The sequence below is a fragment of the Rhamphochromis longiceps genome, linkage group LG23, assembly GCF_057381845.1.
Source record: "Rhamphochromis longiceps isolate RC_006_pf linkage group LG23, R_longiceps_female_GT1.1, whole genome shotgun sequence".
NCBI classification, from domain to species: domain Eukaryota; kingdom Metazoa; phylum Chordata; class Actinopteri; order Cichliformes; family Cichlidae; genus Rhamphochromis; species Rhamphochromis longiceps.
This window is the reverse complement of record NC_140578.1, coordinates 27,925,416-27,951,690: the sequence shown is the minus strand read 5'-3', so window position 1 is coordinate 27,951,690 and position 26,275 is coordinate 27,925,416. Positions and strand designations below refer to the sequence as shown.

Below are 26,275 nucleotides of genomic sequence, written 5' to 3'. Positions count from 1 at the left end.
TACATTGTTACCTATATATACAAACTTCAGTTGCTTGTGTATATAGGACCACTTTGTGTCTTCCTTCTATATTTTATATTCCCCTTGCTATAAGAGCTGTGTAACACCCAAATTTCTCATTCGTGGGATAGTAAAGCTTTATTCTATGCTATTCTATTCTATTCTATTCCATAACATTAGTCCACTAAACCTGTTTTTCTTACCAGAAATGCAAGTAAAGTATTTAGCCTAATAAAAAAATACAACGACATTGATGTGGTTTAATATTTTTTCTGTGTTTTTATTAAATGGTAAATTTGAAAATGAGTGAATAAAAACAAATTTTTAAGTTTTAGCATTAAAAACATAATTTTGATTAAAAGCACACATCCAACCGGATAAAAATGATTTTCTTAATCACAATTACTGTTAATTTATTTACTTCTGCTATGTTGCGCGCTTCAGGTACCCCTTAAAGGATTAGTAGGTGATTATTGAATCACTGCAAGATAACAGCAAGATAACAGGGGCCGATGGCGCGATATGGCAGCCTCGCTTCTGTCAGTCTGCCCCAGGGCAGCTGTGGCTACAACTGTAGCTTGCCTCCACCAGTGTATGAATGTGAGAGTGAATGAATAGTGGTATTGTAAAGCGCTTTGGGTGCCTTGAAAAGCGCTATATAAATCCAATCCATTATTATTATTATTATTATTATTATATCATGTCTAATAAAATGGAATAGCATTTAGCTGCTGCTATATTTTAAAGCTCCAGTAGGCAAAAGTTTAATGTAAAGTACAACTGCTTTACCACATGAAAAATCTATTCATTTAATTACATTTTCTAAATGATCTCTGAGTTATGAAGTTCACTGCAACTTGTCAGCTGAATTGCATCTGCTGACGCAGTGTGTGGTAAAAAGAAGAAACTCTCTGAAGCAGCTTTTAGGTTTATTTGAAAAGGAATAGCTTAATAAATGTAAATATGCCAATATAGTACATTTATTTTTAAACTTGTAGGTACTATTGTTCATAAGGCCCAACAGGGTGAGAATGCAGCATCGGCATGAAGGGGAAGAACAACGACACTCTGATTCTGGGCCAGTGATTATTAATTTTATTTTTTTTGCATTGTATTGCTTGTTTGTTTTCTGCTTGGGATTTAAATAAAAATGTAATGTTTCAGTGTAATTTTGACACGCTGAAGTAAAGACAAGATATTTTCTGTTGATTCAAAATTTAGGAACATCTGTATTATTACTAAAACTATAACTCTTGTAACGCTTTTTTATTTAGTAAATTAACTTTTTGCATGGATCTTTGCAAAGAAAACAAACACTAATCATTTGATAACCACTTATACATTTTAATGAATACAGTTAAGATTTTGTGACATTTTTTGTTTGCCACCGGTTTAAAGATTCTGTTAAATTACATTACTACCAGTGGTGCTGTAACAGCACAAGTTTCAAGGATTAAGCTGTAACCACACTGTCAATCAGACTTTTCAAGCCACACTTATTACATTCTTTGTTCTTTCTTCCTTCCAGAGACATGAAAGTGCCCCTATTTGTCCTGTGGAAGTCAAAATACATCCACTTACCCGTGTTCCCACTCCCAACAGCTAGACCTTGGACCACTACATCCGATCTCTCGGAGACTTGAGGTCTGGGTAAACAGCACACTGGAAAGTCGAATTGCACTTATAAATAAATAGTTGACATAATTCCTTATTTTTAAAAAACCTGCTAGTTTATGTCGATGTAGTGTTAAAATGATTTTGAAAACAAAGTTTCTGAACGTCACGTAATAGCCATGTAGTTATAAAGTTGTAGGAAAATACTGTCATGAACCACGAGTAATGAATAAACTGCATAATCTAAACTGAGCTTGAAGGACAAATACAGTTTTGTATTACAATTTATTTTGTAAATACTGATACACTGATCTGTGCTAATATTTACAATAAGAAACCACAGTTTTGTATTACCAGGAGCACACTGGGAGCTTCCATCTCACAAATCTAGCTTCCAGCGCTTTGCTGTTATTTATAAAATTCATTCATCATTTCTTGCAACATAAAGAAAACATTCTTTCTTAACTCATATTTTTACTTCCCAGGTTGAAGATTCACAGCTGCCTCCAAAGAGGCGAGATTGTCTAAAGAGAAGATGCTCCACTGAGTTGTCTGCGACAATGGTCAGAACCTGGATAGTGCATCATGATGGAGGTGTTTAATACAACAGAACTGAACATGGCACTGATTGGTGATCCATTAAACTCCATAACATAGGTGATATTTATTTTTCATTTACCGTGTGTTTCTTTGGAATTTGTTTATTATATCTTCTTTTATGCTTTTCTTTTTTACAGCTTATGTCCAAAGATTTAAACAGTTTGTCCTCATTGGCAGTACTTTAGCAAAAGTCTATGACCTGTTTGCCTAAATTATTATCATTATTATTAGTATTCTTTTTTATCAAAGAAGGCAAAGAACATCCAGTCACATGACAATACAACTACTAACTTCATGCTCATTACCCATGCATGGTTCAGTTGAAATAAACTCCAGAAAACTGATATCTATTCACCTTTTTGTTATAATTTACGTAAAGTATTACATCTTACATTGTAATACTGTATACAGACAACTTGTGTGATGCATTCATCTAGTTTTTAATCATATATACATTCATAATTAAAATAATACTCACAGCAAAGGCAACATTTCTTTCTTTAAATGTCTTTAAATATATAAGAAATGATCTTGCAACTGATTTTGAAGTTATGTTACTTCAGGAAATACCAAAAGCAGCAGCGCTAGTGTTTAAAAACAAAAACAAAAGTCCGAGTTGAGGTTTTCTGAGGAGAAGATGTAGGTTTCTCTTCCAAACATGGACAAAGTTAAATAGAAATATAAATTTAATTGGTTTCGTTGATATGTTACTGGGAACCAAAAGGTTTGCAGCTATGACTGGAAACCCCACCTCAGCGTTCCTGTTGTTAGCAGAAATCTAAAGCAAAGCTATAAAGTTTAGCTGAGATATTTAAGATTTAATGAATGATCAGGAAACTCAATGCACCTGAAATGACCTTGTGATCTCTAACTGCTCATCAGATTATTAGAAACAAAAGTAAACTTCATAAATGACTGGCCTGGAGCCAAAGAACGCTTTTGACTCTGATGTCCCGCACTAAACAAATATGTGCATTTTCTGTGTACTGGAGTGTGCAGTGAGCAGGAAAGGTTGTCTTAATGGCTGGCCGATGCAGGTTGTTGGATGTGACGTTTATGATTCTTTGTAGCCACTTGGCTATGCATGGTGCAGGGTGAGGTGGAGATGAGGTTGTTAAAGTACAAGGGGAGGGATTTTGTAAAATACTAGGAGGACAAGGAAAACATTTAAAATCTCAGAAATGAATGTGAGGATTACACAACTTAGTGTCCATAAAGTAGCAGGTGCCCCTAAACAAATCATCTCTAACTTCTTCTCAGAAAGTTAAAAACTTTGGAGAGTATTCACAGGCAAGATACTGAACCTTGGGGAAAAAAAACCCTGAGACAGTTTTTTTCCCCACTTTTAACATAACAAAGAAACGTACAAGAAAACTGAATAAAAATGCAGACAGCCTTGATTTTAGATTAGAAATACTTTATTTCGGTACACACATTCATAAAGATATTCTTAATCTATCCATGCTTTGTGGTGTTTTTAGAGCTATAGCATCTCTAACAAACACTTAAGATAACATTAAGTAGTGATGAAACACACACTGCCTTCATGTCTGTCTCATGTTGGCTCAGTAGTATGTCTCCTTCTCCAACCAGCCTAAAAACCAAAGGAGACACGATTAGGGACATCATTTTTGTGAAATTTCACCTCACATTTTTTTTAATTCTTTATGTTGTCCAAATGACAAAGATTTTTGATATAACTCTGTTGATTATGCATTTGTAATTAAATATGTAAAAGGCTTTAACATGGACAGTTTCACACAGCTGTATCAGAGCCAGCCCTGCATACAGGTTCTGCTTAGATTCAAGCATCGTGACTGACTTTAACTAGTGGAGTTTAGAGTTTACTTTGGTTTCTTAAGATATTCAACCATTTAAAACTTTTGGACTTTTAGTACCTTTTTCTTTGCTGATGCTTGTAGTCTCAAGGTTAGTTTAAATGTTAACCAATGTAAATACATTTGGTGGAAGGGCTAAAAGGATTGATATTTGATCATGATTTTTAGTTTTTAGTTTTAAACAAATTATTAATTAAAATTATTAATAATAATGGCATTGAAAACAGGATTTATATTAATATGTGTCTAAAAAAAGCTAATGGATTTTTATATATATGAGATGCTCTCGCTTAAATAGATGGGGCCAAATGGAACTTAATAACTTATTAACCTATTTCTAGTCAGAGAAATTCCAAAGAATTTATGTGCAAGTAATTTTTTTAAAAATGGGTGAAAAAAGAAAGGGCTTTCATGAAGGAAAAAAATATGGATAAAAATGTGTCCAAAGTGTTTGGTCATTCCTGAATAAAACTCTTACCTCCTGGGTGGTGTCTGAGGATATATTTTCTGATTTCATCATAAAAGAAGAGAAGGAAGCCGTGCGGTAATCCACAGAACCACCATAATGGCCTAAGGTTTGGATGGACAGACAGAGACTGAATTACAACTACTACACTGACATTATTTCTTTGACGCTGCTGAAGTGACTGAGGACATCAGGTGAGGAGTCCAAGGACAAAGGGAAACTTGAGTGCCAGAAGATTATGGGGGAGGTCTGGACTGGCATGAATGGTTTAAGGTAAACAAAGAGCAGTGAAGTCAAATGTAGCGTGGAGTTGGTCAATGAACTAAATCTAACAGGTCTGACTAACAGGTCACAGAACTGCACAGATGTCTGTCACCTTTAGACATTTTCTGATGACTGCAGTAGTGGGAGGTATCAGAGAAGGTGGTGAGAGTACAGGACTGTGGTGGACAACTTTTGTACTTGGCATAACCATCTGCTGTTTAATGTGGAAAAGACTAAGGAACTGGTTGATGATAGGAGGAGGACATGAACATCAGCGACCCCTACTTACATCCGTGGGGTCTGTGTGGAGGACTTAAAACACAAAAGGCTTCTATTAGGGAGGGGAAAGCTATCTTCTTTTTCAGAGAAAACATCTGCCAGAAGATGAGCAGGATGAATTATGAGTCTGTGTTGGCCAGAGCCATACTCTATGATGCGATGCAGGGGCAGCAGATAACAGACTCAACTGATCCTGTCGATGTTATGGTGAATGTTGAAAACGACAGGAATTGGCTTGGGAACGTGAATGCCCGTACATAAATGAAGATGGCAAAGGAAACAGCCACAAACACCACAGAGAAAAGGACAATTGTGCATTAGGAATTAGTCATTATAATTGCTGAATTTAAAAAAAAAATGCCTAGAAAGGGTATCTCTAAGCGTTCACACTATTGCCTAATGGAAAATCATAGTATTAGCTTATCTGCTTTACTCACTTCATAGGGTACATTTTCAGGGCAATGTCCATGCCTGGGCAGTATGACAGGAACACAGCAAGAGCCAGCTCCTCAAACATCCCAAAGATAAGGACATTGTTCCTGTACAAAAGAAAAATGTCAGTCAATATCAATAAAACTGAAACTATTTTTTTAATATTTGATTTGAGTGCTCTTTTTCTGTTCTGGAACTTGGTATATCCTTTGTTGTACTACATATATATTTAACATTGGCTCATTTTCTTTAATAAATAAAATATTAAGTTTCATGTATATCCATTCCAGCTTTTAGGTAAGCTTTCAGCCTGATTTGTGGAATAATACAATTTGAAATTGTTTGCGGAGCTTGTTCTTCAAATGGTTCGAGTTTTATACTTGTTCTAGGCTGTATGGATGCTGATGTCAGTCAGAAATGCTAAACAGAAGCCCCTGGTACTCCACCACCAGCCATATGTCCATTCAGTGACACACCGGCCAAGGAACAAGCTCTGGAAATGGACAACTCTGTTCTGAGACATATGAAGCTGGAAACACTGGCAACCATAGTCACTTGTCTTCCAGGGAGGGAAATTTAAATCTGCTGGCTAACTTAAATTCTGTAAAATTATAATTCACGTCGGCAGTAATGACACCCAGTTATGTCAATCAGAGGTCACTAAAATTAATATGAAGTCGATGTGCAACCACGCCAAAACAACGTTAGTAGTTTTCTCTGGTCCCCTCCTAAATTGGACCAGGAGTCACACGTTTAGCTGAATGTTCTTAAATTGCTGACTGTCTGAGTGGTGTCCAAAAAACCCAATGTGGGCTTTATAGATAACTGGGAAACTTTCTGAAAGAAACAAAGTCTTGTTAGGAGAGACAGCATCCATCCCACTTTGGATGGACCAGGTCTCATTTCTTAAAATCTGGCCAAATTTATTAAACATCCCAAAACGTGACTATCCAGAGTTTGGACCAGGAAGCAAAGTTGCGGTCTACACAGGCCAAGGGGAGAGTGTCGCAGCAATTTCCGGCTCATTAATCAACCAAAGAACCAGACAGATTTTTAATCATTTGAAAGCCTGATTCTTAACCGTGTCCACCCCAGCTGAAAAACTAAAAAAAAAGAAAAAAGAAAAACAGTCTTATTTGTTATCATCTATCGTCCACCTGGGCCTTATTCAGAGTTTCTGTCTGATTTCTCCGACTTTTTATCCAATTTAGTGCTCAGCTCAGATAAAATCATTATTGTGGGTGATTTTAACATCCATGTAGATGCTAGAAATGCCTCATCATGGTGTTTAATCTGTTAGACTCAACTGACTTATTTCAAAATGTAGAAGAACGCACCCACCACTTCAATTACACTGTAGATTTTGTTCTGACAAAGCGCACAGAAACTGAACATTTAACAGTGTGTCCTTAAAACCCTCTCTTGCCTGATCATTTCCTAATAATATTCAAATTTAGAATAATGGATTACACAGCGGTAGGGAGTAGATTTGATCACAGTAGATGTGAAATGGTATCTCAAAAATTTGGAAGATCATGATTTAGCCTGGAAAAGTAATCTGCTGCTTTATTTTTAAAAAAGCCCACCGTGAAGATAGAACATCTTAATAATCATCACTGACTGAAGAAAATAAGAACAACCATAGTTTTCCCTTCAACACTGTAGCCAGGCTGACAAAAAGACAGAGCTCTGTTGAACCAACCATTCTTTTAACATTAGGCAGCAATAACTTCATGAATTTCAGGAAAGCCAAAACTAGGGAGCTAGGAATACAATAAACAGAAAAGGAACACGAGGGCTGGCACGACAACAGGCAGAGAAAAAAACAGGGCTAAAATAATGAGGGAATGAGACACAGGAGGGAAACAGAGCTGGGAGTAATCAAATACACACAAGACAGGGAGGAAGCAAAACTATTGTGGCCAACCTTTACATGGAGGAAGTGGGAAGGAAGGCTCTTGGCTCTTTTAAAGGGAGTGTACCCAGCCACTGGTACAGATATGTGGACGACACCTGGGTCAAAATCAAAACCCAAGAAGTGGAATCCTTCACTGCTCTTTTTAACGTTCACCAGGGAAGACACAAAGGATGACTGTTTGCCATTCCAGGACTGTGCCGCGCACATTGAAGGGAATGGAAAACAGAAGTTTACTGAAAGCCCACACACACAGACCAGAGCATCCTATTTGACTCCCATCACCCTCTGGAACACAAACCTGGAGTAATCAGGACCCTACACCACCAGGCAGAAAATCTTCCCTCTAAGCCTGAAGGAAAAAAGAGGGAATGCACACATGTAAAGGAAGCTCTGAAACATGTGGTAATCCTAATGGGGCTTTCATCAAGTCAGCAAAGATGCACAGAAAAGAAGGTCAGACACCAGCTAGGGAGGATCAGAAAGACAGACGTAACAACATTATCCTCCCCTATGTAGCCGGTGCATCAGAAAAACTCAGGAGAGTTTTCTCCAAGCACGACATCCCAGTTTACTTCAGACCCAGCAACACACTCAGACAGAAACTGGTTCATCCCAAAGACAAACTCCTAAACACAAACTTAGCGACATAGTGTGTGCCGAACAGTGTAGCGAGGAATGCCCAGACCTCTACATTGGAGAGACGAAACAGCCACTTCACAAGCGCATGGCACAACATAGAAGAGCCGCCTCCACAGGACAAGACTTGGCTGTCCATCAGGATCTAAAGGACAAAGGTCACTCTTTAGAGGATGCCAATGTCATATTTTGGACAGAGAAGACAGTTTGAAAGAGGAGTGAAAGAAACCATCTATGTCCGCTGTGAATGACCATCTTTGAACAGAGGCGGTGGTTTACACCAACTGTCTGCCATCTGTAATCCAGTTATGAGATCCCAGATGCCTTAACGTCCACTCACATCCTGGGCCTTTTGACCACAGGAAATTGCATGATAGGGTGGGACTAGGTTTCACAGTGGGCTCACCCTTGCCTGATTGTGACCCACACCCGTTTTCACACCTTGGCTCCTGTGATTAGGTAAAGGATCATTAGGGGGTCCATGTCCCTCTCGGTGGGTTACTCCCACAGAGCTTAAATCTAGGACTCGTCACCATTTGAGCCTAGAACTGATGAAGCTTCTCGGATGAGAGGTGAAACGTCTTCAAGCAACTTAAAGAAGTCCAGATGCTTTTCTTTCCAAGCTCCTTAGACCAAAACTGAACACAATGAGCACTAGAAGATGGACTTTCAAAATAAAACAGGAAACATGAGACATTCACAAAGAAGCGGACTTGACCCTGAGACAGGGAGACATGACTGACTGAGGAGACACAGGAGATGCACAAACATAGAGACAATGGTACCTGACATGAAACGAAGAACACAGGGAAGGCGCAGAGTAAACACAGGCACAGAGACTATACACAAGCTATAATAAACACTGACACCCAAAACCACGAATAACTCTAAATCAAAGAATATTACTTAAACTTGAAATACAAACACTGGGTGAAGGTTACAAGTGATCTTCTTATCTCTGTGCTTGTCCTGCTAGACAAGAGAGTTTAATCCTGTTGACCATAACATTTTATTACAGCAATTAGAGCGTGCTGTAGGCATTAAATATGCTGTGCTTCCCTAAGGTCAGCGGGTCTCATACTTTTGACATAATTCCCCACGTGGCAGGAAGAAATATTTTCACGCCCCATCTAAACTAGCTGAGCCTTTATTTAGATAATAAACTAATTCACAATGAATCATTCAGTAATTAGTTTTAAACTGCTTTCATTTTAAACAACTATTTGTAACTTTTGTCAGTAGACTGCTTCATTAGTCTGCACCACTTCTTCAAAAAAGCAACAGGTTAAACAGAATGTGAATATAGAAAAATAAAGTTCAGTCTTATAAAAAAAAGAAATCCAGAAACTTGTGAACAGAGATAAAAACACGTTCAAAATAGAATGACTCCTGTCTCAGAGTGATGCTGAAAAACTTGTTCGTGGATTTACTACTTCCAGGCTGGACTACTGTAATTCATTATTATCAGGATGTCTGAAACTTTCAGTTGATCCAAAATGCAGCAGAAGAGTACCAACAGAGACTAGAAAGAGAGAGCATATTTCTTACATATTTTTTGTCTTCATTGGCTCCCTGTTAAATCCAGAATGAAATATTAAAACCTTTTCTTCAAATACAAGGTCTTGATCAATCAGTGCCCATCTTATCCTAAAGACCTTACACTACCATATCACGCCATTAAAACTCTTTGCTCTCACGCTGCGTGAGAGAGTATTTAAAAGTAGAACGGCAGACAGAGCCTTCAGCTTTCTGTCATGGTCCAGCAGCCCTCATCGCTCGACCTGCCCGTTGTGTCTGAGTGTGTGTTTTTGCTGCTACTCCCCTCACATCTCTCTCTCCCTGTTGTGTGTGCTTTTGTGTGGGACTTTTGCATCCCTGGAGGTTTTGGTGCTGAGTATTGTTCAGCGCTGAAGTGTTCACTCACTGGAGTCAGCCACACCTGCTGCTCATCTGTTGCTGCCATCTGCAGCTGATTACCGTCATCGGCAGCATCCCTACTTAACAGTGTATTGAACTCGTCAGTATGGCAGTGGATTGCTTAATGAAAACCTTGTTTGCTGGTGGATTGCCTAGCCATCACCAGTGTGTTTTGTCTTCACTATGAATCTGGAGCTGAGTTGTTTTCATGGGAGTGGAGCCAGTGTTTTGGAATTGGAGTTGCTGTTTCACGATTCCCACCATGGACACAAGCACTGTTTGGGATTTGGGAGAAATCGCCATGGGAACCACAGTGCTGGGACTTGCGCATTTTTTAACCCTGTAAATAAACTCACTGTCTTTTCTTGGAGGAATTCTGCATTTGGGTCTCATTACCTCAAACCTGATGCTTTCAGACCCCTCTTCCTTGGAACCAGCTCATGAAATAGGGCTAAGCTACCCATGATGCATTGTTATTTTTCATCTTTGGCTCTCTTCCACAGCATGTCTTTGTCCTTGCTTTCTCCCCTCAACCTAACTGGTATTTCCCCCCTGAGCCTGGTTCTGCAGGAGGTTTCTTCCTGTTAAAAGGGAGTTTTTCCTTCCCCCTCTTGCCAAAGTGCTTGCTTGTAGGGGGCCATATGATTTGGGTGTTTTTCTTTGTTTTATTGTAGGGTCTTTACCTTATGATATAAAGCGCCTTGATGCAAATGTTTTTGTGATTTGGCACTTAATACAATTGAATTGTAAAGTTCTATCACACCCATTGGAGCTCTTTCAGATCTTGATGTATACGTACTTCATTCCTTGCTGCAAAATAGAGTTCCTCCTTGTTTTACAGATGAGCAGATCGGCCACCTGGACAATCACAATACTGGAGAAGAAGGCTGTGTGGCAGGTGAACTCCAAGATCTTTCTGCTCTCATATGTCTGGTGTATAAAAAAAGAGATGAAAAGATTGGAATGTTTTTGATTTTGAGCACTGAAACTTCAGTGGACTGTAACGTAAAGTTTGATCATTTTCACAGTCCAAAGTACAGCTAGTAACACAAGTCAGACTGACCCACTCCTGCCCATAGCTGTCTTCTAGGTCATTTAGAAATCTGTTATCCCAGAAGATTCTAAGTCCCATGAGATCCAAGGGCAAAAATCCATTTTCAGCCAGGACGACAAAATATGTGAAGAAGCCAGCTGAGGCCTGTATCATGCCTACCATGAAGAAAACAACAGAAAACGTCAATGGATTCTTATCAGAGAAAGTTTGAACTTTTTATTTTACAACTGTGGCAGTTTCTTCATAAATAAACATGAACAAATATGACACGTCAATGTCATTCTATGCAAAGCCAAGGTAAATAGATATAATGGACAGAGAATTCAAAGATTATGACACAGAACCAAACCACAGAAGGAAATATTTGGGAATACTTTACAAATGTGATATTGAAATTGATCACAAAATGTTACTTTAAAAAAAACAACAATTATTGTTAATTGAATTTGGACCTATTAAGTTTCTTCAATCTTCATTCTTAAACATCTTCCTTTTTGAACATTTTTCAAATGAGAAACTTTTTACAAACTTTGTATTGTTACTTTTGCGACAATTGTGACCAGAGAATGGTACAAGAATGCACACACAAGAAGGCCCTGAGTAAATGTGGTTATCCCAACTGAATATTTCTCAAAGCTGGGAAGGCACCAAAGGAAAGCTCCAGCTGATCCAGGAGAGAAGGACAACCGCAGTCGAAGCCAAAACCCGTACTGATCCCATACGTGTCAGGAGTATCGGAACAGTTGAGACGCATTTTTTTCTAAACACTGTGTCTTTGCAGCTTTTAAACCCCAAAACACGCTGCGCCAAAAATTGGTCCACCCCAAGGATCAGGTCCCCTGACACAAACAGAGTAACATAGTGTACACTGTTAAGTGCCAAGAGGATAGCCAGGATTTACACATCGGGGAAACCAAACCACCTCTGATGAAGCGGATGGCACAAGAGTGAAGAGCTACCATCTTACAATGCTGTGATTGCAGCCATTACCCAACTCTCTGTGAATGGTACTCATGGCCATTGATCAGTGGTTGTTGATGAATAATCAATAATAATGACAATTTGCATATTAATGATCATGAAACTGACCTCACTGTCCAGTTTTCATTTAATGTTGCTAGTTTTATAAGTATGCAAATGTACCATTTTATAACGTTGGAGACTTCTTCCATCTCAGTCAGTTGAGACAGAAGAAGACACTTGGATGAGTGATGAAACATTTCTCCTACTGAAAACGGGACGTCCTGATTAACAGAATCAACTTTTGGGGATTTCTTTACCTGTATGATGGAGCATGCATCAAGACATAATACAGCAAATAGGAACAGAATAATTAAAGGTTTAAAAGTATAAATAATGTGTTACCAATCTGTCCATAAGCCATACTGATGAGTCTCTCGTTCACCAGCCTGTCTGATGCATTTCTGGGCTGTCTCTTCATGATGTCACTCTCAGCTTGTTCATAAGCCAAAGAAATTGCAGGGACCTGTGACACCACAAGTAAACAAAATCAACCCATAACTGCATTATCTACCATTTGAACCTCTACATAGAGCAGGATGAAGAGCCAAACAGCTCACCAAATCAGTTCCCAGATCAATACAGAGGATGGTGACGGTTCCCAGGGGCAGAGGGATGTTGGCGATCACAAAGAGGAGGAAGGGTGACATCTCAGGGATTTTACTGGTCAGAGTGTAGGCGATGGACTTCTTCAAGTTGTCAAAGATCAGACGGCCTGAACAAAGTAATTTAGCAGATTCAGTGATGCTTTGTATTTTATATAATTCGACATTTTTCCCAAGGTCTTACCTTCTTCCACTCCAGTTAAAATGGAGGCAAAGTTATCGTCCAGCAGTATCATGTCAGCAGCCTGTTTAGAGACATCAGATCCAGCGATGCCCATGGCGACACCGATGTCAGCTTTCTTCAGAGCTGGAGAGTCGTTCACACCATCACCTGTCACGGCCACAATGGCTCCCTGTACAAGGAATAAAGTGTTTTTTACAAGTCACAAATAAAACACTTGTCAAACTGTGTCTGTGAGAATCCCCCCGATGCTCACCTGTCTCTGGCATCCTTCCACAATGATCAGTTTCTGTTGAGGGGAGGTCCTGGCAAATACAATTTCAGTGTGGTTCCTCAACACATCGTCAATCTCCTCTAGGGTCATGTCTTTAAGCTCCCCACCATGGATGACACAGGCCTTAGCATCCCTGTAGATTAGATTACAACAGTGTAAGTATAACAGCAGTTGTTATCCAACGTCCTGTGTCTGAGCACAGGGCATGATGAAGACAAGATGAAAACATTGGTATAGAACAAAGACTGAATTAACCCTGGCAAAAAAAGAAAAAAAAGATGGTATGTTAAGCAAAAAGCAACATTAGAAAATATTCGACTTCAGAAAATGTTGGATTCCCGCTGCATATGAATCACATTTCCCCCCACACAACAGAAGTGTTATTACACTTGTATTATAAAGAATTAAAGTTTCAGAGAAAATACAGTATTTTCACATAAAAGGCATTTTTGCTTTACAGATTACATGACCTCTGTTTATGAACAGCGGCTACTTATCCTCAAAGTTAGCTAAATAAATCTTGATAAGAGAACTAACCTAGGGTTGACCTCTGAAACTGGAACATTCAAACGGGCAGCAATGTCTTCAACAGTCTCATTGCCTTCTGAGATGATACCCACACCTCTAGCAATAGCCTTGGCTGTAATTGGATGGTCACCTGTGATCATGATGACCTGCAAGGATTGAGGAGATAAAATGTTTAAAGTTTATGTGCAGAATTTGTTTTATAAACTATATCCAAAAAAATCAAAATTTGAGATGTTCTTTCAAACAGTTATCATACCTTGATTCCAGCACTCCTGCATTTACCAACAGCATCGGGCACAGCAGCACGAGGAGGGTCAATCATGGCCATGAGGCCAGTAAAGCACAGGTTCTCAGTGGGGAAGTTCACATCATCAGTGTCAAAAGCAAAGCCTTCTTTGAACTGGTCATCAGGCAAGTGATAGTGGCAGAAACCTATAAGGCACAAATAAAATGCGATTGAGATTCAATTGTCTGTTCAGAATCAATCAGAATCTGTATCTGTTATGGTCTGGGAGGAAAGCTGCCTCGTTTCTCTCTGTACTGTACTCAACATGGTTGAAATGAAAATAAACTGTACCCAAAACTCTCTCTCCAAGACCTCCCAACTCAAGATAGGCGCTATTGAAGGCATCTTTTAGTTCGTCGTCCAGAGGCTGCTCTTTGCCGTCAAGCATGATGGTGGCGCAGCGATCCAAAATCCTCTCTGGAGCTCCTTTCATCACCAGCAGATGCTTGGTTTCTCTGGGGGTTGTGTTCTTATGAATAGAGAGCTGTGGGACAGCAGAAAGGTTGGATTTAAATGCAGGTCTTATCTATACTATCAGTGGTTTATGTAATGCAAAATGACTATGTTGAGGGCTGTGATCAGCTGTGAGACGGGCGCTGCTCTTGTGGTGACCTGCAGCAGGTGTTTATTGGCATTTATTGGCATTTTCTTTCTCTTTTTGTTTTTAACTTTGTTTTAACTCTGTTCTTAACCGTGGTTTTAACTTTTTGCCGACATGGAGATCTTCTACACCTTAGTTTTATTGTTGTTGGCGATATTCACCTGGAGTCATTCACTCTCACTGACAATCACTTATACACGCGAGGAACTACTTGGATTACGGTGGTCCTGTTTGTCTATGTACGACTCTTCTAATGCTCGGACAGATGTGCTTCTTGGTGAGGATTTATTTCCCCGGTCAAAGACTAATTTTGGAAAGCCCCGCCGCTTGAGAAAACGCGGAAAGAAAGGCGGCGTGCGTCAGCGTGTAAGAAAACTTCGGAGGAAGAATCGTGTTCCTCTGCCTTCTATGATTCTGGCCAATGTCCAATCTCTTAGGAACAAAATGGATGAATTACAAGGGAATGTGCTTCATCTACGGGAATACAGGGAGGCTTGTCTGATGGCGCTTACCGAGACATGGCTGACCGATATGGACAGTGACACTTCACTGCGAATCAGCGGCTTTGGGACCCCTGTCAGATTGGATCGGAACTGTGGAGTAACACGCAAATCTCACGGAGGAGGGGTTTGTTTATATATCAACCAGGGCTGGTGTAATAATTTTACTGTGCGGGAGCGGTTGTGTCTTCCTGACATCGAGCTCCTTTCAGTATCTGTCAGGCCTTTTTACTTACCGAGGGAGTTCCCTCAAATTTTTGTCACTGTTGTTTACATTCATCCTAAGGCTGACGTTAAAGTTGCTGCTGATGTCATTTTTAAAGTGGTACACAATCTGCAGACTCTCTCACCGGATGCTCCTAATTTTATTCTCGGTGATTTTAACAATTGTAATCTTAAGAAATCACTGAACAATTTCTTTCAATATGTCACTTGTCCTACAAGGCATAACAAAACGCTGGATTTGTGTTATGGACCAATTAAGGGGGCATACAAGTCTGTGGCCGGACCTGCGCTAGGTTCTTCGGATCACAATGTTATTCACCTCCTCCCTGCTTACAGATCTGTGATTAGGAGGGAGAAGGCCTGTGTGAAGTGGACTAATGTCTGGACAAAAGACAGTTGTGTTGCCCTTCAGGGGTGTTTTGATTGCACTGACTGGTCCGTGTTTCAAGAGAGCACTTCTGATTTGGATGAACTCACTGATGTGGTGTGTAGCTACATCTCTTTTTGCAAAGACTCTGTGGTTCCAGTCAGAGAATTTAAGACTTTCCCTAATAACAAACCGTGGCTCTCTAAAGATATTAAGGATCTGATTCTTAAAAGGAAAATTGCTTTTAACGAGGGAGACGTTCCCACTGTGAGAATATTGAGGAAGGAGGTGAGGGCTGCAATAAAGATCGCCAAGATGAGGTATAGAAATAAGATTGAGGCAGAACTCAGCAGTAACAACCTCAAAAGAGCTTGGCTTGGTATGAAAACAATGGCAGGGCTACAGACGAAAGGTAAAAGCAGCATTACCTTAGAGGGGTTTACCTCTGACAAACATCTGGCAGACAGTCTTAACAGTTTTTACCTTCGTTTTGAGAACTATGATTGTTCTAGGCAGACCAGCACACTGAGGGAAAAGACCATCACTCCCCCATCTATTTGTATTGATGAGACAGGGGTAGCTAATCTTTTTAGACATACCAAAAGCAAGAGTCCTGGACCTGACAACATCTGTGGACAGGTACTGAGAACTTGTGCTGATCAGCTGAGTGGGATTTTTCACTATATCTTCTCACTTTCTTTAGAGCTACAGTCTGTACCTAAAATTTGGAAACATGCGATCATTGTTCCTGTTGCTAAGGGCAGTTCTCCTAAGGCACTGAATGATTTTAGGCCTGTGGCTCTGACTTCTTTAGTGATGAAGACATTTGAGAAGATAATTAAGAAGGAGATTTTAATGCATGTTGAACACCATCTTGACCCCTTCCAGTTTGCCTATAGAGCAGGGAGAGGTGTGGAGGATGCTGCTGTCACACTCCTGCATCTCTTGTATAAGCATCTTGAGGCCCCCCACACCCATGCAAGATTATTATTTGCTGACTTTTCATCTGCATTTAATACAATTCAACCCCTCTTACTTGCTGACAGGCTTTACAATCATTTCAAGCTTGACACTAGTCTGGTTGGCTGGGTGACAGACTTTCTGACTAATAGGTCACAATGTGTGAGGGTAAATCATGTCTTTTCTGATGTGCTCTCCTCCTCTACTGGATCACCCCAGGGTTGTTGCCTCTCTCCCCTTCTGTTCATTCTGTACACAAATGAGTGTCGCAGCAATTTCACAAACAGACACATCCTGAAGTTTGCTGACGACACAGTGATCGTCAGTCTTCTAGTGGGGGACGAGTCAGGCCATGGACAGGTTGTAGATGATTTTGTGAATTGGTGTGATGAGTCCTTCCTTTCACTTAACGTGTCAAAAACTAAAGACATGATTATTGATTTTAGGAAGTCCTCTTATAGCTCATCACCCACTATCATTAAAACTGCCGATATTGGGATCGTTGAGAGTTATAAATATCTAGGTTTGGTACTTGACCATAAACTGTGTTTTGAATCTCATGCTGATGCCACTACTAAAAAAGTTCAACAAAGACTGTTCTTTTTAAGGAAAATGAGATCTTTTAACGTCTCATCTGAGATGTTGTCCTTGTTTTATAGAAGTTTTATCGAATCTGTGATGTCTTTTTGTATCGCTGCCTGGTTTGGTAACCTGACGGTGAAGAATAAGAATCGGTTGGGACTTCTGGTAAAAACTGCTAGCAAAATTTCAGGGCGCTGGCAAGATGGACTTTTGGCCATTTACAATAGAAATGTGCTTAGAAAGGCTCATTCTATTATTAATTGTGTGAACCATCCACTTCACAGTGAGTTTGAGTTGTTGCCTTCCGGCCGCCGTTTTAGAGTACCTCCGAGGAGGACTAAAAGACTCCAGGTCTCTTTTATCCCTACTGTGTCTTGTCTCCTTAATGGCAAATAATTGTCCTTGAATTTTCTATCATTATTATTGTTATTTTTGTTTTATAGTATTGTTCTGTTTGTTCTTATCCTCCTGCTGCTAAACTAATTTCCCCTTGTGGGACAATAAAGAAATTGAATTGAATTGAATTGAATTGTTCTACACTCTTGTGCCCATAACTGTTTATCAAAGATGGGCACAGCTTCCAGGTCTCAGGTGGACTCTTAGGTGGAGTCACACATATAAACTAACATACAATCTTTATATACAATATCATTTTAAATTTTAATACATTGTGTGGATTGTTTACCTGGTATTTGTTTGTGGAATTAAAGGGAATCTCAGCAATTTTGGGGTATTTTTCTCTCATTTCACTAACAGATCCACAGCACAGCTCGATACACTTCAGCAAAGCAGCTTCTGAGGCATCACCAGCAATATTTCTCTGCGGGTTTTAGCAAAACAAGAAACAGATTATATCGATCATGGATCAAGTCCCTTTTTTAATAACAATATATTGCAAATAAAAATGAATGAGCAATAAATAACAATATAATAGCTCGAATATTTGTTGGTTAATAAACAAATAAATTTACAACATTGACAAAAAGAAACCTGTAACCACACATATTATACAAATACTATTTGCAATAAATTACCCACCCTGTCACATTTAGTGGACTCACAGTGCAAGAAATATGTATGTCATATATGGTAGATCCAACAATCTCACTGGCCACCTCTTGCTATGGCTCAAGCTGTATATTTAAAACAGTTGCATATGCTATGCTATAGATTCTGCAAAGATTTACTGCAGATGTGTAATTTATGCATTAGAATTTGATAATTAAAGGAGTTTTAAAGATGAAAGTTTCTCACCTTCAGAATGGGAACATCGTTTTGGCCAGCCAGGAAGACGGCACGGTTGCAGAGTCCGGCGATTCTAGACAGAGCAGTCCAGGTGGGGGAGCTCTTTTGAAAAGCGACACCGCTCTGGTTCTCAGTGGTGTCGGCCTCATGGATCTGGTTGTCAAACCACATGTGAGCCACGGTCATTCTGTTCTGGGTCAGGGTGCCGGTCTTGTCAGAGCAAATGGTGGAGGTGGAGCCCAGAGTCTCGACAGCCTCTAGGTTCTTCACCAGGCAGTTCTTCTTGGCCATACGCTTAGCAGTCAGAGTCAGACACACCTACAGACAAAACGTAAGTTTTCAAAACTGTAAACTATGACAACAATAAATTGAAAGGTATTTAAAGAGAGTGTCATTAGACACCAAAACTCACAGTGACAGTAGCCAAGAGACCTTCTGGGACATTGGCAACAATGATACCAATGAGGAAGATAACACCATCTAGCCAGCTGTATCCAAGGATGACGGAGAGGATGAAGAAAGTAAGACCCAGGAAGACGGCCACTCCAGTGATGATGTGGATAAAATGCTCGATCTCAATGGCAATGGGAGTTTTTCCAGCTTCAAGACTGGAAGTAAGGGTGGCGATACGGCCCATGATAGTATTATCTCCAGTGTTGATGACGATTCCTCTGGCTGTGCCTGAACGGACAATTGAAATCCATTGATAATGGAACATGCTTGTGGGCAATATAATAAATATTATACATAAATTTCTCTATCAACCACAAGCTGTTCATACTCTACCTTCAACACAGTTAGTGGAGAAGAAAGCAATGTTCCTGGTTTCCAGTGGGTTTTCATGGGAGAAATCTGGAGAACGAGTCTGGGGCTCTGATTCACCAGTCAGGGAGGAGTTGTCCACCTGAGAGATTAAAAAGAAAGTAATACAGGTAAAACAAACACATGAATACTATTTAATAAATATGAATTTGACTTAAGGAATAAATGGGAACTGGTATGATGTTTGAATGAATCACAAAAATGCTACTCAGAATGAAGACCACCACATGCATCAATATACTTAGCAACTTAACATCCATGCATAAAAATGTTTCAGCTGAGCAATCAGCTTGCATGCACAAGATTAGCTAATCTAAATGGACTGAGGGCTGAGCTCGACTCTGTCGCCGGCCATAACTAAACTATGTCTAAAACTAACTAAACATCACAGCATGTCTTCTTCTCATTTAAATAAATAATAGTAGATATCAAACACATGCTCTACAAAAATGTTTGGTGGCATTAAGAGTATTTGTGATACAGACCTTGCAGCCGTGAGCAGAGATGATTCTCAGATCAGCAGGGATCCGGTCTCCTCCTTTCACCTCCACTAAATCTCCAAGCACCACCTCCTCAGTGTTGATGCTTTTCTTCTCTCCGTCACGGATAACCAGGGCTTGCTATGAAATCAAAGATTTTAGGAATTTTTGATTAACTCAGTTTGATTTTAATCCCAGCGGCAAAGTTTCAGATGATAAAATGTATCATCAGTGCAGAACTTTTCCCTTAAGACTGTGCAAAAAATACTGCAGTTTCTTAATTCATATAAGCTATAAATATGTTGAATTTACATTAGTTTTCCTTTCAGTGTCTCACCTGTGGGACCATGTTCTTAAAGGAATCCATAATCCTGGAGCTCTTGGCCTCTTGGTAGTAGGAGAAGCAAGCCGTGATCATGACCACAGCAGAAAGCACAACCCCTAGGTACAACTACATAAAGATAGAAGAGAGAGTTAGGTGGTACAGCAAACAGTGGTACAGATTGTTTATCTTCATGCATGCTCAATCATCCAGTGAAGGTAGTCCCAAAAAGTTGATTCTTTTCAACTGAAAAGGTTGCATCCAGATGAACAGGATCAACTTTTTGGGATGCACATTATTTAGTAGATAACAATTCAGATGAAGACTTGCTTACATTATCATTTCCAGGGTTCTCCTCTGAGGCAACCTGGATAGCGTAAGCCAAGAAGCAGAGGAATGCACCAATCCACAGCAGCATGCAGAAACCACCAAACAGCTGGAAACCAGAGGAAAAACATTCAGGCTTTGCTTGTTGTACTCACTTTTTTGCATTTCTAATATCTGAATTCAAACACAGATTTGTGGTTTGACTCTCACCTGTTTGCAGAACTTGACCCACTCGGGTGTTGTGGGAGGAGGTGTGAGGGCGTTGGGGCCATCTCGGGCCAGGATCTCTTTTGCTTTGGATGAAGAAAGACCCTAAAAACAGTGTCTCGGTTACTCCAAGCTCAAAAGACCTGTCTGTACAAGTGGAGTACACTACAATTCTTTCTTTACAGGTCCTATGACCCTTTTAATTGTGTGTTTTGTGGGTCGTTGAGGAGTGTTTTTATTTTATTTATTTTTGTCATGTCCATCTAATGTCAGAAAAAGAAGTCAGACTTGACTTTTTCGCAATAGTTTCACAGTGTTTCTTGGATAATACACCTCCAATAATGGCATTACTTCACAAATAGCCTAGTAAGTTGACAAAGCATTGAATGCAAGAAAAATACACCGACTGCCAAATCTTCCCTCCCCTCTCTCCTTATCACACATTTGGAGTGCTCACCCTTGTCAGGTCAGTTCCATATTTTCTGTGAAGTTCATCAAAGCTTAATTTGTGGTCATCCTAAGGTGAAACAAAGACAGAAAGAGACTGAGAGATGCATTTTTAAAAACAAGTCAAAATCCCAGTGATTGTGAAGCTGCAGCTATAATCTCCTTTGAGAAAAATCTTTTGTAAACTTCCCCGTGTCCTCCAGAGGGACACAGAGAGCATAAAAAAGACTAAAAACTGAGCATTGTGGCTACGTTTTGGTCCATGGAGGAAATTTAAGATTAGCTAAAGCAAACAGTCAAGTAAGACTAGAATCTGTCTGTGAATGGAAACAATGTTGCTGCTAATAACCACTCTTTTAATATCTGACTGATGTTTCCTCCCAAGAGTTTTGCTCATTTTTTTGACATTGCAGTTGAATTTCCCAGCAGGGGCGTCCATCCTCACAAACTTGTAGCTGAACTTTAATCAACATAAATTCTAATGAAAGAAATTAACATTGATTTCATGACGTTGATCATGCACATTTGTAATTAGCCCCAAAAAATTATTTCAGCAATTTCATTAGTGTCAAAGAACAACTTATTGTAGTCTTAATACAGAATACAAGACACAACAGGAACAATATTCTCTATCTGCATTTTGACTTGATGCAGCATGTCATATCTTATATATAAAAAAACATATATATATACATACATATATATCTGACCAAAGTACCTCAAGGCTGTATGGTGACCCTTTGCTAAATTCTGTGTACACAACTTTGAAACCATCCGTACCTCCAACACTATTGTTACAATTGCAGATGACATGACTGCCATCTGACTTTTAACTGTAAGCAACAAAAACACATACAGGCAGGATGTTCACAATCTGACATCATGGCATGTGAGCAACATCTTGTCTCGAACTTCATGCCAGGTGGTCAGCATCACAAGGCGCCTTTATTGTGATGACAACACCTCAGCAGTCGTGGGTAAAGCAACTTTTCTCTATATTTCTAAAGGAGATTAAGATAATATTTTTGATGCACTTGCACTGTTGTTTAAGGAAGTTGGTCCAGTACTTATGTCATTATATGTGAAATTAGTATAAATGTAATTTTGGTATGCTTGTAAAATTACAATAAAGGTCTTTAACCTACAAGTTCACTTTGACTTTAAAAAATTAAAGTTTCAATCGTCTGCTGCTCTGAGTAGGTTGAATACAAAATGATGCATTTCATTAATATTTACTTGTTCAATGAGAAGTCTTCAGCTTGGATGAAGTGTGATCAGTCACATTTATAAGCAGTTTTTACAGTGACATGAGAAAATGGGTGTGGTTGCATGGTTCACCCAATAAGCCATTTTCCTTACCAAATGTGCTATAGATAATGTGAACATGCCATACACTACTGTTGCTACTATTGCAGCTCGAGAACACTTCTCCACTGATTTTGATGTTCCTACTCAAAAAAACCCACATTTTCATCATGTGTATATGGAACTGAGATGTCCTGTAGCACATCTTTGAGCTCAAGTTAAGATATAGGACAGTGATCATTAATATGCAACCAAGACGTGGCTTTAATCACCTAATAACAATCTGCTGGGTGGCATTGTGCAGGAGGGTCATTGGCTGGATTCAAGAAACTAGAACATCAATCATGTATGTACGCCAATCATTCATCACAATCCTTGTCAAGCTTGTCAATGTCAAGGTCATACAATCTTAACCTTGAGCATTATCTGGGTTAAGAACCACTATATTACTGTGTGTAAGTTTAAGTCAGTTCTGACTAATACTGGAGGAGGAATATTATTCTCGTGAACAGAACAGATGGATGGCAGAGAGCTTCCCATGGACTAAGCTCACCGGGCCTTCTGATGGACGAGCTTAAAATTATTCTCAAAATTATTTAACAGAATATCATCTTCTGTCAAAATAGCATCTTTTCTAAAGTTGTTTTAGAAGCATACAAGAATCACCAGCAAAATATTTTAATCCTCTATTTGCTTTCTATTTGGTTACGAACTGACCTGGCCAAGGTCACTATCCCTCAAAACCCTGCAGGCACCATGTTATTGTTATGAAATAATTTGTCATCCCTTTGTTTGCCTTGTGATGCTTCCCCAGTGATGCAATTTCATCAGTGACCTTGAGAAGCGACCAAGACACCGGTTCAGAGCAAGAAAAGGCTGACAGCGGTGAAAACTAGCTGTTCTGCTGGTTGTCGGATATATCTACATGTGAATTCAAACCCACCTAAAACTTTATTAAAGTGATTTTATAAATATGGACAGTTGAATGATATAGGTTTACTGTATGTGGATACAAGATTAGATATCATTTAATAAAATAAAAAATAATATATAAATACAACCAGCTCCTTCACTCAGCATTTAAACCTTCTTTAGATAGCAAAACTTAAAAGTTAATTTATAACTGCCAACATCTTAACAACTTAACATGGGATGGTACACAACAATGTTTATGAAGTACAGCTTGGGCAGCCAGAGCTCATGCTCTAGCTGTAACATGGACTGATTAACGTTGTCCTTAAGTCCATTTCATGAAAGTCATTCCATTCAATGCCTCTTTCTTTCTTAATTAAGATGAATATTTGCACGTTACAAACTCTTTATAGCGTTTGCAGAAGTTGTGTTTGTGTGCTTGAGTGTTACCTGACAGATAATCACAGAGTGGCTGCACAAAAGAGGAGTACTCACCAGATCAACTTCTTTTTTCAGGTCCTCCGTATCCTTGGATTTGTGACCCTTCTTGGTTGTTTTGTCGTCATTTTCTGAGGTGTTCGCCAGTTTGTAGTCATCATTCATTCGCTGGAATGAACAAAGTGGGACAAAATGAAGTTCTAAATAACATTCAAAACATGTGAGAAGATTTCCCTGAAGCGTCGTCTTCTATTTGTTCAGAAAGCTGCAGAAAACCACCTTAATTAATTATTATTTGTAATTATTGGTAATAATTAATAGATAATATATTGTTGATTGGCATGCTGTTAATCATTAGAACAGTGAATTCAAATTCGCATACATAATTTTAAAATAAGGTTTCAGATAGTTTTTAAAGCTGGAAGGTTTTGACATAAGAATGTGATATTAAGGTCCAATGAAAATATAAAAGCTTAACTGAAAACTCATAACCAAAAACTGAAATGAATTTAAAGCTAAAAAAATGTAAAAAAAAATTTTTAAATTAAATTAAAGAGCCCAGACTTAGTCCAAATGAAGTCTAAACTCCAGGTTAAAAAATGTGACAACACTTACTTTCGATCCCATGGTCGCAGTGCAGTCTCTATCCTTCAGTCTGCCCAGAGCAGAGACTATTGGTTACTCATTTTAGCCTACCTTTATACCTGGGTAGGAGGAGCTTAGGGGAATGGTGGTTAGAGGACAAGGGATGAGCACAGTTGGGGAGGTCAGTGGTATAGGGAGGCAAGCTTCCATGATCTAAATGAACTCCTCCCACACCTGAGTTTTTGGTTCAGCCACTATCACTCATGCTTGTCAAGTACTAGGTAGGTCTTCCGCTTGATGGCTTTGTTCACCTCTAGTATCCACTATTTTGTCTGAGGGATCCCACCACTACAGTCTCAGGAAGAGAGGTGCAAAATATAGACCATTAAGACTCAGTAGCCCTCCTTCTCTCTCAGAATGCATCCTCACTATACATTTCAGCACATCAAGCCTGAATGTTGTTTGATTTTCACTTCATGAGTAGAGTGGATAGGCTCCATCCCCACTCTGAAAGTGGATGGATGGAGGGATTGAAGGATGGATGGTCTTATCAGGTCTCATCTAGTAATAAAATGCATGATCTGACTAGAGACATTTCAAATTTCTGTATTCTTGTACAAATCCACAATACAAAAAGACTTGCTGGTTCAGCCAGAATTTCATCACAGATCGATGGTGCAACCAAAGGAAATTTGTAACCCTGATGACCCTTATGAAACCAACCCGTGATCTTCCTGCTTAGGAAGAAATGACTGTCCTTGATAGCTGGCTGGGACACTATGAGTTGTTGGATATGTTTGTTGTAAATTCATGACTGTATGCAATCACTGGATTTTGCAAGATGAGGAAGGAAATAGTAAAACGGAGGGGGGGGGGGGTGAGAAACATGAAAAATCTCCAGTAGTATTATTAAAGAAGTGTATAAAGGCCAGTGAAAGGGTTGTTATTAACTCACTGGACCTACATGACAGACTATTTGACTGTATAAAAATGCATACATAACTGCAGCATTAATTCCTTTCTCTTGTGATTCTGGAAATTTCTTAAAAATCAACACATCTGTCTGTGGAAGATGTTACAGAGATTAGAAACCTTGCTGAGATCATAGACGCTGACCACATTCCAGCAACAATTCAACAGCATATTTAAAACCAAAAAAAAAAAAATCACACATGGAAGATCAGTATGGAAGATAGTCCAAACCCATGGCTGGGTTGGCCAAGTAGTGCCGGTCACAAGCCTGGATACATGGGGAGGTTTCCATCAGCAAGGGCATCTAATTGCCAAATCAGACATATGGATCATCATGAGATGATCAGAATGAGACCTCCGTTCAAAATTGGTCTGGTCTGGATTAACAACGACTGCCTATAGTTTTGTTGACCAGAAGGTGGAAATTGTTTGGCGGTAGACAGAGGAGGAGGAGGTAAAGGGAAAGGCGTGTTGGGAGGCAGAGAAGGAAGTGAGAGTAGGTACTTTAAATGGAGGGATGACTGGTGGATGACTGGTAAAGAGAGAGCTGGCTGATATGAAGAAAATGAAGGTAGTTTTAATGTCCGTGTAAGAAACCAGTTGGAAGGGAAGCAAGGCCAGAAGCATTAGATTCAAACTGCTTTGCGATCGTGTAGATTGGAAGAGAAATAGAGTAGGGGTTATCATGAAGGAAGATTATGTAAACAGTGTTGTGCTGAATGTTGTCCCACAGGTTAAATGAATTTAGTAGACTTCTGGATGAATTGGCAGAGATTGGTGATTGAAGCGGACTTCAGTAGATATGTAGGTAAATGGAACAGGGGTGATGAGGAGGTGATGGGTGGGTATGACGTAAAGGAGAGAAATGCAAAAAGGGAAATGGGAAAAGAATGAAATGGAATTTCAAGAAGACTAACATAGGGTGAAGGTAAGAGTGGAGGAAGGTCCGCACTGGTGGCCTAAATGTTATGCAGAAGATGCAACCTGGCATAAAGAATATTTTAAGGTGATGAAGAAAGCTGAAGGAGCTTTTTAACCTCACATGATCTCAGCCAGAGCGACGGGCT

General features: G+C 39.4%; 1 protein-coding gene across 1 annotated transcript; it reads right to left on the bottom strand.

Moving 5' to 3' along the window:
* Positions 1-3,610: 3,610 nt before the first annotated feature.
* LOC146642107 (sodium/potassium-transporting ATPase subunit alpha-1-like) lies at positions 3,611-24,397 on the bottom strand. The gene is made up of 23 exons (XM_085398901.1): positions 24,267-24,397; positions 23,709-23,819; positions 21,007-21,066; positions 20,553-20,654; positions 20,350-20,451; positions 20,031-20,144; positions 19,700-19,834; positions 19,179-19,296; positions 18,805-19,073; positions 18,402-18,710; positions 17,833-17,967; positions 14,204-14,396; positions 13,883-14,058; positions 13,636-13,772; positions 13,081-13,231; positions 12,828-12,996; positions 12,599-12,753; positions 12,384-12,504; positions 11,028-11,173; positions 10,764-10,894; positions 5,499-5,600; positions 4,531-4,622; positions 3,611-3,808 (listed from the first exon to the last, which is right to left on the bottom strand). Exons 1-23 carry the CDS (start codon positions 24,276-24,278, stop codon positions 3,780-3,782), a joined length of 3,069 nt encoding a protein of 1,022 aa, XP_085255027.1. The 5' UTR covers positions 24,279-24,397; the 3' UTR covers positions 3,611-3,779.
* Positions 24,398-26,275: the final 1,878 nt, after the last annotated feature.

Excerpts from the sequence above, each read along its gene's own strand:
- LOC146642107 (XM_085398901.1), bottom strand. Across the intron at positions 13,773-13,882 it reads GCAGGAGTGCTGGAATCAAG|GTCATCATGATCACAGGTGA; the intron begins GTATGATAACTG and ends CAATCCTTGCAG. Across the intron at positions 11,174-12,383 it reads TATGGCTTATGGACAGATTG|GCATGATACAGGCCTCAGCT; the intron begins GTAACACATTAT and ends TCTTCATGGTAG.